The following is an 18,587-nucleotide window of genomic DNA, read 5'->3' as shown; positions in this document are numbered from 1 at the left end:
CTTTCTGGCAGATATCTACTTAGTTTATCCATATTGGAGAAGATAATGTCTCACTGCAGAACTCAGGCTGCCCTTGGACTCAAGGTATTCGAGCCTCAGCCTCCACAGTGGTAGAAATGCAGGCCTGTGCTGATCAGTCAGCTCCGGAAAACCTTTGTCAGTAAATGTTAAAACAAGTGTGAAATCGTTTTAGAAGCCTGTTTTAAAATAAACATGCCAAATCCTCAAAGTATATTGAGTGCCTAATGAGAAGTTGACTTCTTGCCATACATTATGAATGTGATAAGCCCACTCTAGCCACTACAGCAGCTCAAAAGAGAAGAACAAGGGGTGTCATTTGGTAATAGGGTGCATGCAGAGCATGCATGATACCGGCTTCCATCCCTAGTACTACAAATTAAGGGGATTGGAAAGATGGCTTAGCAGTTGAGAGCACTGATTGCTCTTCCATGGGACCCAGATTCTATTCCCAGCACCCGCATGGCAACCCTACTGTCTATAACTGCAGTTCTTGTAGGCTTCAGACCCTCACATAGGGCACATACATAAATGCAGGGGAACACTCATACGTGTTTTGTTTAAAAAAAAAAAAATCTTAAAAGAAAACAGCAATGAATGGATGCATACATGCTTTTCTCAGCCTGATCCAAGTGGGTAAAGGGTTATAACCCCATCTGGTGTGCATAAGCCTCATTTTTTTTCATTTATCTATCCCAATGATTAGTTATTTCATATCTTGATCTGTTTTGGGTTTGTTTGTTTTGTTTTGTTTTTTTTCTTACCTGTCTTGACACATTTGAGCTCTGTAAAATTCTTCTCTGCACAGGAATTAGTGTGAAGTTTATTGCCATATTCCATGGATTAACAGGCATGTGCTTTACAAATAACTGCAGAGCAAACTTATTATGTACAGAGACATGTCTAACTTCTAGATCCTTGTGCTATCCTTACAGGGCATGATTTGCTTTTATCCTGAAAAATGAACCAAGATCTAATAGCTTAGCAAAAGTATGGATGGCGAGGAGGGCCAGGTGTTGTCCTAGAAACCAAGGTTTAGAAATGAACGGTTTTAAATAGACTATGTCTTCCTGGTAACTTGAGACCTAATGAAGTTGAAGGAGGTCCAGCTGTAACTAGATACAACAAAAGACATCACTGTGATCTCCTTTGCTTTCAGGTCCTTAGTTTTCCAAGCTGCTTATGAGGCAAGATCCCAGAGAGGAAGGGCAGGAAACCCAGTAGTAAGACAAGAGCCCAGCTGGGCTACGGGAACTCTGCCAGTAGAACAAGAGCCATGAGGGACCACCAGGACTCCCAACAATAGGGTAAAGGCCCAGTCAGGAGTAGGGGGACTTAATGGTAGAGGGCACCCCACAAAAATATCCATGTCAATTTATGTGGTGGTTTAAATGAGGATGGCCCCCATAGGCTCATTTGTTTGAATGCTTGGGCCGTAGTTGGTGGAACTATGTGGGAAGGATTAGGAGGTGTGGCCTTGTTAGAGGAAGTGTGTCACTAGGGATGAACCCCACACCATTCCCTGTTAGCTCTTTCTTTCACTCGTGAATCAGATGAAAGCTCTCTTGGCTACTGCTCTAGCAAGCCATGCCATGCCATGCCATGCCATGCCATGCCATGCCATGCCATGCCATGCCTGCCTGCCTGCTTTCTGCTGTCTTGTGTTCCTCAAAGTGATGGTCATGGACTCTAACCTTTGGGAACCGTGAGCCCTAAATCAAATTCTTTCTTTTTGTAAGTTGTCTTGGTCATGTTTTGTCACAGCAACAGAAAAGTAACTAAGACAGCTTACCTCTCAAGTACCAGGGTTTTACATTGTGTGTGCGTTTTTTAGTGGATTTCAGATGAGATGGAGGGACTGAGATCCATGTGAAACTAGGTTCTTACACAAAGGAAAAGAGCTTCAGGATGAGTCAGCAGGAAACAGGAGTTGGATTTATTAAGGAAAATATAGTACATGCTTTAGATTTAAGTAGGAGTGGAAGGAGGAGATTGAGAGTTTACGTGTTTTAACAACAGCTGTCTACAACTCTAAGGTGACAAAGGTGAAACAAAGTTTGAAGCTTAAGAACTATGACCTTGTTTCCTCTTTCTTCTTATCTGAAAGAATTTACTGTGGCAAATGAAGGTGGTTTATGAATTATGCTGCTCCAGTTTGAGGAGAGGGAAGTATTAGTAAAATTAAAACCGAAGGTCACAGACCGTAAGAAGAGCAAACAGATCTAATTTGTGACAAACCTTGTCTTCCAGGAAATCAGAGATGGCACTGGTAGCAGTATTTGAGGAGTAACTACCATAACTAGTCAAGTTTGAAGAAAATGCATTTCAAGATAAGAGATGTAAGCATATTAAACTCTGGATATTGACCTTATCTTGATAGCCAGCTTTCTTTTGTGGAATTGTCTGGCTTACTAGGCAAGTACTGTACCACTGAGCCACTTCCCCAGCCTCTGATATTACCTTGAGGCCCCAAATTAGCAACTATTTCAGAAACTTTTATAGCAGGCTATGTGACTTTGTTCTCCGAAATCACATTTGTCATGCTTCCTTTGCATTATCTTCATGCCACACTCAGCCACATTGGCAACCCTGATGATGGAGGGCAATCTCTTATCTGCTGGCATGAAACAATTGGTTTTTTTTCTTGTCTCTTTTGTTGTGTGGTCATCTGTGTGACACATGAGACCAGTTTTGAACCAGTTCCTAACATTTTAAATTTCTTAAAATCTCTTGACATCCTTTTACTTTCTCTGTTTGTATTAGCAACAGAACATTGATTGAGGGTTGAAAGGCAGGCCTGTTTTTCCTTAACAGAGCAATGTTTACCATCTGGCTAAGGCTCACAAGAGCTGCTTACATAAATTATGGCAGCCAGAACATGGAGCATTATTTTTAAATGCAGTTCTCCCACTTGCTAGCAATTTAAGGGATGTAAATTATGTAGCCCTGTCTCATATACACAGTCTGAACCAGAAAACCTGCAAATAAGAAAAGACCAGGAATCGGAAGTTTCTCTTTGGTTGGTTTTTGTTTGGTTGTTGTGTTTTGAAAGGAGTCTTCTTATAACTGTAGTCTAAGCTGGGTTCAACTGATCCTCCTGCCTTTGTCTCTGGGGTTCCGGACAGATATGCACCCTCAGGTCTAGCTAGCCCACTACTTAAACAATTGTGCGTGTGTGTCCGTGTGTGTGTGTGTGTGTGTGTGTGTGTGTGTGTGTGTGTGTGTGTGTATTTACACATTTGCAATCACACATAAGTGCAGGTGCCTTCAAAGGCCAGGAGAGGGCCTCAGATCCCCTGGAGCTGGAGTTACAGGCAGTTGTAAGCTGCCTAGCATAGGTGCAGGGAACTGAGCCCAGGTCCTCTGGAAGAGCACCTAACTACTGAACCATCTCTTCCGCTGCCAGGTTTTCAGTATTTTACCTTTTGATACAACTGTGAATGGGATTGTTTTCCTGATTTCTTTCTTAGCATGTTTGTTATTTGTCTCTAGAAGGGCTACTGATTTGGGGGTGTTAATTTTGTATACCCCTATTCTACCAAAAGTGTTTATCTGTGCTAAGAGTTTTCTGACAGGGCCTTTGTAGCTTTTATACATAGAATCATATCCCCTGTAAATAAGGATACTTTGACTACTTTCTTCCTATCTGTACCTCTTTTATTTCCTTCTTTTGTCCAAGCTAAGACTTAAAGCACTATATTTAATAAGACCCTTGTCTTAGTCCTAACTGTAGTGGAAATGCTTTGAGTTTTTCCTTTGTTTGGTATAAGGTTGGCTGTAGATGTTTTGTATTTAGCCTTTATTATGCTGAGATGTTTATTCTGTTCCTAGTCTCTTCAGCAGGATGGAGTGATAATCATTCTTTTGAATTCCTTCTTTAAGATTATGTCAACTTTACTCTTGTTGGAGGATGTTACTTTGTGATTGGTAACTTTTAAGAATTATGCTACTTTGATTTTTTTTAATGTTTCTTATGTTTTTGAATTGGGACATACCTCTGGAGTTCAGGCATTAGTTGTATTTCCTCTCTCTCTCTCTCTCTCTCTCTCTCTCTCTCTCTCTCTCTCTCTCTCTCTCTCTCTCCTTCCTTCCTTCCTTCCTTCCTTTCCTCCACCCCTCCCTCCATCCCTCCCTACCCCCTCTCTTTCTCTCTCTTATCACCTGAATTCTTTGTTGAAAGTATTTGTACCATTCAAAGGGGACCAAGTTATAAGTGGGTTGTAGTTTTGGTAACTTCATACTCATATCCTTAGTGCTGGGCTAGGCTGCATTTCTAGCAGAGTGCAGAAGAGTTGTTCTCTTTGGTTCATATCCTCACTAGCATTTGTTGCTTTTGTAATGACTGCCATTCTGATGGGGGGTTTGAGGGTGGGGGGAATCTTAGTTAGGGTTTTAATGCTGTGACAGACACCATGACCAAGGCAAGTCTTATAAAGGACAACATTTAATTGGAGCTGGCTTAGAGGTTCAGTCCATCAAGGTGGGAGCAGGACAGCATCTAGGCAGGCATGATGCTGGCAGAGCTGAGAGTTCTACATCTTCATCTGAAGGCTGCTAGTGCAAGACTGACTTCCAGACAGCTAGGGTGAGGGTCTTAAGCCCACACCCACAGTGACACACCTACTCCAACAAGGCCACAGCTCCTAATAGTGCCACTCCTTGAGCCAAGCATATACAAACCATCACACTGGGGTAAGATGGAATTGCAATATAGTTTTCGTTTGCATTCTCTGATGACAAGTGTAGTGGTTAATTTGCTGAAGAGTCTTTGTGTGCTTTTTAAAAAAAATAGTTAATTAATAAAATCCAGAATGAATTTAGAATCATTAAACTGATGTTTTTCTCTTTTTCTGAGCACACACCAAATTGGCATTACTAAAACCTAGAAATAGGGAGCAGAATTTAAAATAAGTTTCGTGTCTGGAACTGTAGCTCGATTGGAGAGCATTTGCCTGGCATGCAGTCCCATTACCACATAAGCCAGGTGTTATGGCACACACTTGTAATCCTGTCAGCTCAGTAGGGGCAGAGGTGCAAGCCTATCACTATCTGTATGAAACACTGTCTCAGAAAATGGGAGGGAGAGGTGGGGAGGGAGGGAGAGGGAGAGAGAACAGAGAGCTTCAACTTCTAGAGCTGTATAAAATCTCCACAAAGGCTTGGCTTTAATTTTCATAGTAGTTGAAATATTTCCTATATAGTTTTGTGCAAAATCCTTTTCTTATTTACCTTTTCTTGCTTTAAAAGTAGTTTAAGCATAAAAATCATTTAGAGATAATTAGAATACATAAAAGAACTTTTATTTTAAATTTTGGTTGTGCTGGGAATTGAATTCTGGTCCTGGCGTGTGCTAAGCAAGTAATCTACCATAGAACATTTGCCCCCATAATTATCTGATTTTTATCATTATTAATTATTTATTCGTTATTTTATTTTGAAAGAAGGTCTTGCTATACAGCCACATGACCTCAAATTTGTGATTCTCCTGTCTTAGTCTCCTGAGGGCTGTTCTTTATTTTTCAGACAGGTATTTGCAGTGTATCCCATACTATTCTAAAAATCACTGTATAGACAGGGCTGGCCTCAAACTTGCAGTCCTGGTAGACTGAGAATCATTTGGGGCCTTTAGAGCTGGTTAATCTGCTACTAAATTTGAATTGGGATATGGGTATTTCTTCTGTTATAGTTATTTTTCCTATCCAAAGAATTCTGCCCTTCAAGAGGAGACTTACTAGACATATTGTGCAAGCTTTCGGGTGAACAGGAAACTTTATTAAGATTAGGTTGGTGCCTCATGCGCATCCTAGTACTTAGGAGGCTGAAGCAGGATAATTTTTACAATTTCTAGACTACTCTGGGATATATAATGCATCAGCTACTGCATGAGATACTGCCTCAGTGCAAAAAGAAGAAGGGGGAAGGGAAGAAGAACAAGAACCAAAGCAATATAACCAAAACAGAAGGAAGGGTCACGATGACATAGGTGACAGAGAGCTAGATTGTGTATGGTTCATGACAGGGACCCTTCTTACCTGTGTACGGGTCAGGGAGCTGGGCTGTGGTTCATTGGTCACTTAGCAGTTTGTGATGCTTCTCAGAAAGGTGACTACTGGTCTTTCACAGCTGGCCTGGTCCAGTATGTTGAAGTCCATGGATGTAATGAGACAGCGAGGCAAGATATTTAAACCAGAACCAAGAGAGTGAGGCGGCCCTTTCATTTTTCTGTGTCCCCTAGTTCCAAACTACGTATAAAGCCTCTGGCTGATAGCGTCAGCATTTTCACCATGTATTTAAATGTAGTGTGAGTACCTTACCTGAGAGATTGTTTTCCTCCCATTAAAGTATCAGCCATGGCCTGGCCAGTAGCACTTGAGAGGCCAAGGCAAATGGAGCTTTGTGAGTTCCAGGCTAGCCAGGGTTATTTAGTGAGACTCTGTCTCTAAAATAAATACATTATTTAATTAAATAAGCAAACAAAAGTCATTAAATACAACAAACAAACTAAACACCTTGTATGGCTAGTCCTGGTTGTTAAGTTGACTATATCTGGGATGAACTACAATCTAGAATTGGAGGGCTCGCCTGTGATCCAGATCTTGAGGCTGGAAGACACCAGTTTCTGAGCTGGATTAGATCTTGGCATGGAGATCTTGCGGCATAGTGGCCATGAAAATTTAGACCCAGGCAAGGTAGTACACGCCTTTAATCTGTACCACACATTCTAATGGAAGCCTACATAAGGACATTGGAAGCAGGAAGAGTCACTCTTCTTTAACTGCTTGTACTTACTTGCCAGCACATCTGTTAGAACCTACTTACTTCTACAGAAGACCAGCTGAAACAACTCGCCTCAAGACTGAGCAACTACTAGATTCTTGGGTTAATTGGACTACAGACTGTAAATCATCACAATAAATTCCCTCAATATAGAGACATTCCATAAGTTCTGTGACTCTAGAGAAGCCTGACTAATACACACCCCCATCAGTCAGGAACGACTACGTGATGCAGCCTTCTGTCAGCAGGTGGCAGGCTTCTCCTGCTGCAGTAGGCTGCTTTCCAATGTTGCTGCACTAGTTGTGTTGCTGGATAGGTAGTTAAATTTTTTTTTTCTTGGTGTACATTCATTGTCTGAACGTTATGCTCTCTCTCTCTCTCTCTCTCTCTCTCTCTCTCTCTCTCTCTCTCTCTCTCTCTCTCCCTCTCCTCTTTAAGACAGTATTTTACTATGTAGCTTTAGCCTTGTACACTCAGAGATCTGCCTGTTCTTGCCTCCTGAGTTCTGGAGCTGAGTGTATGAGCTGCCATGCCTGGCAGACTATGTACTCTCATGTAAACCCTCAGAGTTACCTTAACATTAAGCTATAAATTTTAAACAAGTATGACAACACCCAGATGTGGCAGACTTGTTTGTCATCTTGTCATTTTGTTTTATATGCTGTTTGCCTTCTCTCCCTTCCTTTTTTTTTTTTTTAGTCTACTAGAGTACAAAAGATACAAAATCATCTTGCAGTTGATGAGGGGTTGCATAATCTGTTGGTAAGCTCCTTCTTGTAAGTAGGTGGAAGTAGATACCGCAGCCTGAAACATCCTCTGTACTCGTGGTAGTCTTCTCTACCTTGTCACATCACATTGTCTTATTCATATTTCTCCACATGCCCTTCTAATTGGGAATTTAGGTTAGAGACAGCATTAAGAACACCATAATCTAAGCAGCTGTGGCATGCCCTCCTGTAGTTTAAACTACAGGAGCCTAAGGTACAGGATTACTTGAGCCTATTGAGAAAACAATAAATGTCATTTTATTTTTGAAATACCACTCTTAAAGGTTTATTTATGTGCATCACTGTTACTTATACATATGAATATTTTGCCTGCATGTGTGTGCCTGATGCCTAGAGAGATCAGAGGAGGACACCAGATGCCCTGGAACTGGAGTTACAGATGGTTGTGAGCTGCCACGTGAGTGCTGGGAACAGAGCCCAAGTCCTCTGCGGCAGTAGCCAGTGAGGTTAACCACTGAGCCATTTCTCCAGCCCTCACATCACTACATTCTTATACGCAGCTTTCTCAGGAACAGCTATCAGCACACCAAGGTCAAGGTCTATCTTGTCAAACTGTTAGAATTCTAAAAGAACAACTGATTCACTTGGTGGATTCTTATAGAAGCAGATGGGAACCACTTGAGAACTCTTAAGCTTTGTCACATGCAGAAATGCAAAACTGAAATGTGCTGACAGTAGTTAGAAGAAGAAGAAGGAAAAGAAAGACTAGAATCAGATATGGTATAAGGCACACCATAATCCCAGCACTTGGGAAGCTAAAGAAAGAGGATGGTAAATTTGGGGCAGGCCAGGGCTATATAGTGAAACTGTGTCAGAAAGAGGGGTCTGCAGGTGAGCGGGACACACTACAGTGGGACTGGAGCTGGAAGCCCTACAAGTTGAAACCAAATCTCTGGTTTGGGGAATGGACTTGGGACCAAGTATACACTACATTATTTGCCTAACTTGTAAAATGTTCCACCTGGAATTATTAGCACAACTGTCTGTTAAGCTGACTCCAGCAGTCTGAAACTTTGATAATCACTGCATCCAGGTAATGCTAGTGACACTCACTACAGAAAAAGCGAAAGGAAGTCAAGTCACCTGCAAATCCCTGTCCTTCATCTCTGGTCACTTATTGATACTGATTTGCTTGTATTGGCTGTTACAGCATACAGTCTAGTTTGCTACTAGCGCATTTTAGATTTTAGGATCTATGAGTGCAATTAGTCAGGTTTCTTTTTCTATTTTGGTCTTGTGACAGTATCACTATGTAGCCCAAACTAGCCTGTAAATTCAAAGGTCCTTCTGTCTCAGTCTCCTGTTACAGGCTTGAATTGTCTTTGTGCTAGGAATCATCCCATGGCCTCCTGCATACAAACTAAAGCACATGGTTTTCCACTGAGCAGTCCTGTAGCCAATCAGTCATGCTTCTTGTGTATTGTTGCACTTGGGAGACCTGAAAATCTTGCTGTGTGCTGAACTGTCTCTCTCTCTCTCTCTGTTCTCTGTTTAAGTGTATCAGATAGAATGAACCAATAGGAAAACCTCACTTTACCACTTTGATTTAATGTGCCCTATACAAAATAGCAATCTATAGTAACAGTGTTTCTTTTGAGCAGAGAACAAACTGTATGTTCTGCAAAGTCCAAGATACAAAAACATCTTCATCTTGTTCTGTTCCAGGCACAGAGATCCCGCTACAATAGGATGGAAGTAACAGTTAGAGTCATGCAAATCTTGATATACCAGGACATGGCACATTTAGCATGAAGCATGGAAGACTTTTTAAATAAGAAAAAAGTTGTAGGCTGCTAAAGAATGTGTTTGAGTTTCTCAAAGGAAATTTGAAATCTCAAGCCACCTAGTTGAGGTTTGGGGAAAGGTTTTAATATCTGTTGGGGTGGAGCCCACAGGCCCTCCCCATAATCAGACCAACCAGCTTACCAAGTAGACTGGGCTGGCTGGTCACCAAGATCCAGGGATTACAAGCCTGTGTCACCGTACCCAGTTTTTTAAATGGGTGTTCTAGGGACTGAACTCGGGCCCTTGTATTTTTCAGGGCTGACCAAGTCCTAAGAAACTTTTTCGTGGCAAACTATGAAAAGTTCTGAATAGTTACTCAAGCATACAAGTAGATATCACTTTCTCCATTGATAAAGATAGCAGACATCTATTACAGTGTCAGAGTGGGAGAAAATAACCTGGCGGATATCCTGTCCCCCGTAGTTCTGTCCTTTGGCATTGCAATTCCTCATCTAGTGCCTGCCGTTAGGAGGGACGTGGGTGGTTTCAGCCAGGCCAGCCACAGTGCAGAGATGAAAGTCCACTCCACTGCTGAGGACCCGCCTCTGTGACTTTCAGCTTCTTTCTAGCCCTTCTCAGAAAACAATGAAAAATCTATTTAAAACAAAACTGGTTTTGTGTTGCTTGTTTTGTGGTTGGTTCTGAGATTCAAACTCAGGGCTTCATGAATGCAAGACCACTGACTTACATCCCTTGCCCCCAAAAGTGTTTGTTATTCAGTAATTTTTTTGTACATATTGTTTGTACATACAATGTATTTTGATCATTTTTCTCCACCAATTCCTCCAAGATCCTCTCAACTTCCCTACATACTAAACTGTGTTCTTACTCACTGTCAGCCGGATTCTCCCTGTCTCCCTCTTCCCATTTCTCTATCCATCTCCAAAGAAAAAGGAAAAAACTCACAGGAACATCAAAACAAACAAGCAGAAGACCACCAGTAATATCCCAAAACAAGAAAAAGTCCACAAAAATATCATTGATTTTGTGTGTGTGTGTGTGTGTGTGTGTGTGTGTGTGTGTGTGTGTTGGCCAGCTGCTCCTGAGCACATACTCTGCCCTGAAGTATCATGATACACCCAGTGACACACCGTTGGAGAAAATTGATTTTTCCCCTTGTCGATTGCAAATAGCTTCTTGGTTAGGGGTGAGACCTTTTCTGGCTTGAACCTGTGCAAGTCTTATGTGTGCTGCTAGCCTATATGTGCTCATATGTGCGTCAGTCCTGTTGGACGTATCTAGAAGTAGAGCCATTAATTCAGTACTTTCGGTGGCATTACTGTTTTGTGTTTATGCTTCTTGTATGTGCCTGTGTGTGCTATGTGTGTTTGAGTGGCCACAAGCACTTGTCATGGTGTGGAGATCAGAGAACAACTGTGAGATTTGGGATTTGATTTGTTTTGTTTTGAGTCTCAGGGATGGAACTTGTGTTGTCAGGCTTTATATCTGTTGAGCCCTCTGACGAGGCAAGCAGTCTTAGGAATATATTTTTCAAGCACTCTAATGTAAGCATATATATATGTAATTGCCTATAGCGACACAGGTGTGTGTTCATGATTGATTGCCTGCAGTGGCACAGGTGTGTGTACATGATTGCCTGCAGTGGCACAGGTGTGTGTACATGATTGCCTGCAGTGGCACAGATGTGTGTACATGATTGCCTGCAGTAGTACAAGTGTGGGTACATGATTGAGTGCCTATAGTGGCACAAAATGATTTTAAAAACAACCTTGCTGCTTTGGTCCATAAATGACATAATGGGAAGTGGCTTACTTTCTCCAGACCCCACATTGCTTTGCTGTAAAGAGGGAAGGTGGATTGAGTTCTCTCAAGCTAACCTCATTGCACTAGAGTGCCCGTCAAGAGCATTCGTGTGTTTCAGGGCCGACAGTGCAGAAGCCCTGAACAAATACTGCTCAGGCTTTGATAAATCTAAGTCCCTCAAGAAGAGATTTGTATTTTTATGTTTTAGACAAGATCTTGCTATGTGGCCTTTGTGGTCTGAAGCATGCAACCCCTCTGCCTTCTCCCTGAAGAACTGGGTGAGCGATGAAGCACTGGCTCCACTTCAGGTCCTTGTATCAGAATACGCTTCAGCTTTTCTGATCATGGACAAAATTAATGTCACTTGCTGCTGACTGTCACATTTAAACACTGTTTATTTTCCCACTCAGGCAATGAAGGAAGGCTGTTAGTGCTGCCATGAATCCTATCATGTGTCCTATTTTAGGCTCCCTGTGCTTTTACACTGAATCTATTGCTGCTACTTAGCAGCTGTATGCCTTCACTCCCTTAGGAAATCTAAGAATGGTGGCATATGTTATACAGGGTGCCAGGGATATAGGCTGAGGAAAGCCCACATACTTAGAATTTAGTAAAATGTATTTATTTGTTCATGTCATTTAGTTATTTTTTTTTTTTTTTACTTCTTGGAATTAAAGCAGGGAGTTATGAGTTCTGTACAGTTCCTCTGTGTACTGAGCCACAGTCCCTCTGTGTACTGAGCCACACCCACAGCAGAAGCTAGTGAAGTTTAGCCACGTACAACATCTTATTTTATTGTTTTTAAGGCTGGCTCTTACTGTTGCCTGATCTGGGACAGTGGCCCCCTGTTCCTTCCTCCCAAGTCCTGGGATTATAGGCTTGACTCAACGGGTACAGCACCATTCGTTTCTAAGAGTTTCATATGTCTGTGTCTCATGTGTATCACAGTGCGTTCACCTCTCTGACACTGTCTTGTTGTTTGTGGTTCTTGGAGTAGAGCCCAGAGCTCTGTACATGCTAACTAGCCTGCCTCTCGGCTTCACCCCCACCCCACCTGTCCTCCGTCCTGAAGTTTTATGTTTTGTTACTGTCCCTTGTTCTGTTTGTTTGCTTTTAAGGCAGTATCTCATTTAGCCTGGGCCTGCCTCCGACTCTTCCTAATCCCCTGCCTGCCTCCACCTCCCAAGTGCTGGATTACAGGCGTTCATCACTCTGCCCATCTCTCTCCTAATCAGCTAGGTGTTGTCATGGATGCCCACAGTGTCTTAGTGTTACAAGCAAATCTGCAGTCTATATGCTTGTAACTATATCTTTATGTACAATCAATATTTCCTTAGGGTACGTTACTAGACACTAGGTGGTATTTCAAAGGAGTGTTTATATCTGCAGCTTTTGGTAATATTTCTAAATATTCTTCTAAGAAGGTATGGAAGTGCTTTGTTAAGAGAGGTAATTTAGGGCAGATTAGTACTCTTTGTTTGCTGTCCTTGAATTCCCATCAGTAATTAAATATAATAGGTCTTCCTCTTAAGGATATGTTTTGTTAATGAGCCTTATTAAGTCTTATTATAAAAAGATAGTGCCTGGGGCTGGAGAGATGGCTCAGTGGATAAAGCACTTGCCATATAAGACAGGAATGAGGATTCCTAGCACCCATATGAATGCCAGGTAGGTGTGGTGGCCTGCCTGACACCCCAGTAACAAGGAGGCAGATAGCAGGGATGCCCAGGTCAAGCTAGATAGCTTGCCTCATGAATAGGCAAGCTGTGGGCTTAAATGAGAGACTGTCTTACTATTATGGAGGAGACCTCTGGCCTACACAAGCCCCCACCACTACCACCACACATGTGAATGTGCACCCAGCCAGCAGGGGGTGAGGAGGGTGGTGGTGGCGGTAGTGGTGGCAGTCTAGCCAGTGCTGTATAGTGAGACCTTGTATTCTGTCACCGCCCTCTCCTGCCCAAGGCAGCCCAAGAGCTCCTATGGTAATGTGGACGTGAGGTGGACAGGTCTGGCTACTGGAGGCTGTGGAGGCAGGATGATCACTTGAGCCCAGCCTGAACAATCTATTGAGAGCCTTTCTCTGAAAAGAAGGACTTGCTACTTCACAAAGTTTAATTAGTAAAATATAGCTTGGCGTTAGATCTCTCTGAACACAGTAGAGAGAGCCAATAGAAAAATTTATTTACATGTAAACTGCTTAACCATGGCCCTAATGATAAAGTTCCCGGAACCCGAGTGCCACCTTATCTAGCAGGCCCTGGTGCAGTGTTAGCATACTGCCATCCTGCTGCTCAGTTTAAACGCTAGCCTGCTTCTGTTTTTAAATAAGAACATTTTATCTCATTACCTTCTTTATTAATAACAACAGCAGAAACTTTCATGTTGTGTTACCAAGGCTGGCCCCCAGAGACTAAATGATTCTCCTGCCTCAAATCCTTAGTGGCTGAGACTACAAATGGACACTGTTATACCTGCATATTACAGTTTTATTCTGGTCTTCAATTTTTGGCGTGGTTTTATTAAAATTTACCAAAAGCTGCTGGAAAATATAAATAAAATGTAAAAGTCTCCTTCAGTCCCACTGGAGTAAAATTTGCATAATACAAGAGGTACCATTTTAGTCACCGTTTGGTGACACTAATAAATACATGTACATTACTGTGCACCCATTACCACCACACGCCACCCATAGGACAGTTTTTATTTAAAAATTGGAACTCTGCCCAATTGAGCAACAACAGCCTCCTATCTGCCTCTCCCGGCTCCAGCAACCAAACTTCATCTTTTCATTTTGTCTTGAAGTAGAGCATCCACCAGAGGACTGCACATATCACAAGTGCAGCACAGTCCGTCAGCAACAGGAAAGGAGTGGTCTAAAAGTTACGCTCAGAGTTCCTTCTTAGATTGCAGAGTGGTTGCTTGGCTGAGCTACCTGCCCTCAGCAGGCATGTTTTCCCAGCTGGTTAAATTCTGTAAACTGAATGGTATCAAGCTGAGAGAGCCAGCAAGGCTGCCACCCATAGCATAATAAAGCACTGTTCCGCGTGCGTCACGGGGCTGTTTGCATAAGGCTTAGTCAAGGCTTTGGGAACCGCCCTCCTTGCACCTTGTGCTATATTAGTGCTTCTCAGACAGGAAGAATTTTCTTTTGCTGGTGCTGCCGTACGTAGCTTGTCCGGTTACCTTCAGAGTAAGTTCCAGAAGCCATGAGTTTCTTGTATTTAACTTGCTGTGGTTCTCGTTTGGTTCTCTATCTTATTGAAACTTTAGCCATTTTAAAAATACAGAGTAGGAAATATAAGTAGACAAATCTAATGTAGAGAAATGTAAAATTATTTGTTGTTTGCAAAGGTGTTAAGTGTGTAAAACTTTCAGATATCTTAGCTCAAAAACTACATTTTATGTAGTCTGGTTTTAGAGATTTCTTATTCAGACATGTGGGTGTTAGGCAAAAGCAAAGCACTCTCCGAAGAGTAACATACTCAGTCGCTATGTGACTCAGTTCTGCAAAGAGCCACGTGAGTTTATTATTGCTGGTAATCAAGATTAATATTCATGCCTGTGACCTTACCCAGGATATTATAGACTGCAGTTACACTGGTACATTTTATGAATTGATGAAAGCTAGGTTTCTAATGTAACAATTTGCATATTGAAAGTTAAGATTCAGACATGTAAGGACTGGGGATATAGTTCAGTGGTAGACTATTTGTCTAATATGTATAATCCAAGTTAAATACCCGGAACCTCCAAAAACACATCCTTAGAACACAGAACATATGTGTTACAGTAAAATCTAGAATACTGTGGCCATGTCTTTTTTTTTGACAGGGTCTTACAGTGTGTGCTGACTTCTAACCTACTAAGAGCTTCCTACAGGGTACCACCATGCCTGGCTCTGCATCACATTTAAATAATTACATTTTCCAAGTTTCATATAGCAGCTTGCTTAGCTTTACTGGATTCTGACGCTACCGTTGCTGTTGTTCTAGGAGAAAGGACAGGACAGAAAATGCTCAGAGTATGTTCAGGGTCAGCAATGCAGTTTCTATGTGCCTTGGTTTAATGTCTTGAAAAATGCTATTGGTATTAGAACCAGTGTGGGTAGAAGGCTGGAGAGTTACATTCTGAGCTTACAAACTATTTGTTTTCACAATTATACATAAAACTCAACTGTTGTTTTCCTGTTTAAGAAAATGGGCATAAATTGCCAATTCCTGAAATAGACAGCTTTGAATTTATGTTTTCCATGTTTCCTCCCACATCTTCAGCTGTTCGGTTTCAGTTTTGTTTATTCTCTGTATCGAGAATGTTTCACTTTCCAGTTTGTGTATATTTATTTCTGTCTGGGGAGAAGTATTTCAATGCAACACAGAAATTATTACAGTCCTCCATTAAAAGTAAATTTATAATTTTATTTGTATTTGATAATCACCCTAAGAAATTTGACATCTTAATATACTGAACTTAAAGACAAATAGTACTGGCTAGTTGAGAGAGGTAAAATAAGTACCGATGAATTTAACGAGGACAGCTAATGCTGTTGCCAGAGTCCTTCCCATATTAAAGTGAGATATATGTTTTCTCATGTAAGATACACAGTTCAGCACACAAAGTTTCATTTCTTAATCAGTGTGATTTTCATGGTTCTGCAAGTATCAAAATTAAAGCAGAGTCACAACTTAAAAGCTGTGTTAATCAATTTATTTTTTTCTACATTCCTGTAAGTCAAAGTGAAGCTAGTCTTTAAAAGTATCAGTCTACAGACAGATACTTTCAGGTCTGTTTCAAAGCAAGTAAATTGCTTGTGGAGACATTCCGATTTTATTGATTTAAAAAAACTAGCCGCAGAAGGATGGACATACAGTAGCTAAAATTCATAGAGAAGAAAGTTAAGTGAAGGTCTTACCTCTCGCTTCCTTCTTTAGCCTTGTTCTACACAAGCTCAGGTTAACACCGTTAGAAACCTTGAGCTCATCCTGAAAGCACACAGAGTAACTGGTTTCTAGTGTTCACATTTTTCTAGTCCATACTTCAAGATTCCAGATTGAAAGGCTTTAAACCTCCGCAGAGTTCATAGTTCAAGGGTAGAGCTTTCTATTTTTGAATGTGTCTTCTGACTTGATGTGTTAGCCCAGCAGCTCTTCTCTTGAAGCGTCTGCCACAGCTGACATTGGCAGAACAAGCTAGAACTTTGTATACACCAGGTATAGGCTTACAAGACTGGTGGTTAAAAATACTCTGCTCTGATATTCAGTATCTTCTTTCAGATAGTCCCAGAGTGCTGGCATCTATTCCTCTGTGTTTGTGTGTGTGTGTGTGTGTGTGTGTGTGTGTGTGTGTGTGTGTGTGTGTTTATACTTTTGTGGCATACAGGTCTGAAAGTGAGGTTTGGGGCTGCGGTTCCACAGTCACACAGATTAACTCTTGATGAGTGGAAGTTACATTCGGATCCAACGTTGAGCACTGGGAGGAAGGAAAGCTCTTGGGGTAACATTAACATAGTGTATGTGAATTACTAAAAGCAAGCAGCTGCCTGATGTGATGGTTGTTTGCCTATAATCCCAGTAATTTGAATGATAGGTAGGAGGATTGCCTCTAATCAGGAGGCAGCCAGCACTATATATCATAACCCTGTCACAGAGGAGAGGGTTGGAGGAAGAAAGCTGGCCATTGTCTAATCTTTTATTGATCCTTCTTATGTTTGTGGTAGTTCAAGAACCATCAATATTTGAAGAGGCTATAAGACCATTTTTTACTAACACTGACTTTTTTTTCTTTTATTATTTTAAAGTATGTGTATAGGAGCCCTAGGAGGGCATCAGATCATCTAGAACTCTACCTGGCGTGGGTGCTGGGAATGGGACTTGGTCCTCTCCGAGAGCAGTCAGTACACATTCTTAATGGCTGAGGCAAATCTTCAGCCCCCACTGACTTTTTCTAAATCTTTATTTCTGTTTTTTTGTCCTGCTGAATGAAGATCAAGTCAGGGCTACATTCTAGGCAAGTCTTCTACCACTGGTCTACAGCTCTGTCTCCTGAGTAGTAGTAGCTCTTTTAAAATGGAGGTTTTGGCTGGGTTGTGGTGGCTCACTTTTTAGTCCCAGCACTGCGGAGGCAGAGGCAGGCAGATCTCTGTGAGTTTGAGGCCAACCTGGTCTACAGAGTGAGTTCCAGGGTTTTTGATCATTAAATTTTTACTTAGCTGGAGTAAATTAAAAACTAAAGTCATTATGGAAGAATTAGTAATTTCCTCTAAGATTTACACTACAGAACAAAATCAGAATGATAAAGGGTTTTTTTAATTTAATGGATATAAAATTCATCCAGTTGCCTCCTAAAAATGCTCATTTTATTTGACAAACATATTCCGTACTGACTTTGTCCCAAACCCTGTGCCAAGTACAAACACAACACAGATTTACACACACACAAAAAGATTTTAACATAAGAAAATTTAGCTTGGAAGAAGGACTCCCTCAACCTCCCCTAGCTGAGGAGCTGTTCACAGTTGGTAGCTGCTGAAGGAGGTCGCTTTTCTTTATGAATTTAACCACTGGTAGGTTCCCATACTCCAGTGCATCACACACACACACACACACACACACACACACACACACACACACACGAGCAACACTAATTAGACACAGTAAGGTGAGTAAATAAATATTTTGGAAAGAAATTGAAAGAAAAATACTTTTGTATATTATGTCTCTTTTTTATTTTAATTCTTATGTAGATTTGGCACAACAACACACTTTTTTCACAGGCTTCACCCTTGTGTAGAGGAAGAGTTGATAGAATATCCTTGCAGAACCAAACAGAGTGGGTCACATCCATAATTCCAGATCAGGAGACTGAGGCAGGAGGATTCCCAGGAGTTTAAGGCAAGCCTGGACTATGTAGTGAGACCCAAATGTGCTGTAGTCCGTTTTTCCTCTTTAGTCAAACTTTTTAGTCCTAGTTTAGTTCTTAGAAGAGAGTGTCCAGCTCTTGATGTAATAGTTTCATCCTAAAACTCTACTTAGTAGAGGAAATTCTGTGCTGAATATGAAGCCTGCAATTCCTTGGGATTTAATTCATACTAAAATACCATCTTCCTGTATCATTAGCATACATTAAGAACCTCAAATGTAAGTGTGTCACGTGTCCCTTTTTCCCCCTCTCTCTTGCTGTGACATCACCTGGGGAAATCCAGAAGATTGGATAACCACGAAATGACTAATCAGGAGTCTGCTGTCCATTTGAAAATGGTGGGTAAGCAAGCATGTCCCGCTCCAGCTGTAAACGTGAATCTTCTCCACTCTTTAGCAGGACTGGAGTTTTCATCGGACTCTCTTCATGATGCTCAGCACACAGAGAATAAAATCTCACGCATTTGCTGAGTGACATGGAATACAGAAATATTTTTCTTGAAATGTAATACATTTTACAGTTCTTAATATAAAATGG

At 41.4% G+C, this 18,587-nt stretch overlaps 1 protein-coding gene across 9 annotated transcripts in view; it reads left to right on the top strand.

The window, feature by feature from the left end:
• Nt5c3 (5'-nucleotidase, cytosolic III) overlaps positions 1-18,587 on the top strand; it is a 41,609-nt gene that overhangs the window by 7,846 nt on the left and 15,176 nt on the right. For 3 of the 9 annotated variants that reach the window (XM_011241111.2, NM_001360963.1, XM_030255051.1), the window contains one exon: positions 18,334-18,388. The exons of 2 other annotated variants lie outside the window; for them this stretch is intronic. In XM_011241111.2, coding sequence (XP_011239413.1) covers positions 18,353-18,388 — 36 coding nt within the window. In that variant the 5' untranslated portion in view covers positions 18,334-18,352. Of the gene's footprint in view, positions 1-2,268; positions 2,358-14,221; positions 14,326-18,333; positions 18,389-18,587 lie in introns of those variants that run through there. 4 more of the 9 variants (XM_006505273.2, NM_001252374.1, XM_006505274.2 and 1 more) reach the window with 4 other exon arrangements.

Source organism: Mus musculus, chromosome 6 (genome assembly GCF_000001635.26).
Source record: "Mus musculus strain C57BL/6J chromosome 6, GRCm38.p6 C57BL/6J".
In the NCBI taxonomy this organism is placed as follows: Eukaryota; Metazoa; Chordata; class Mammalia; order Rodentia; family Muridae; genus Mus; species Mus musculus.
Note: the sequence above shows the minus strand (reverse complement) of the source record. Positions and strands in the feature narration are given on the sequence as shown.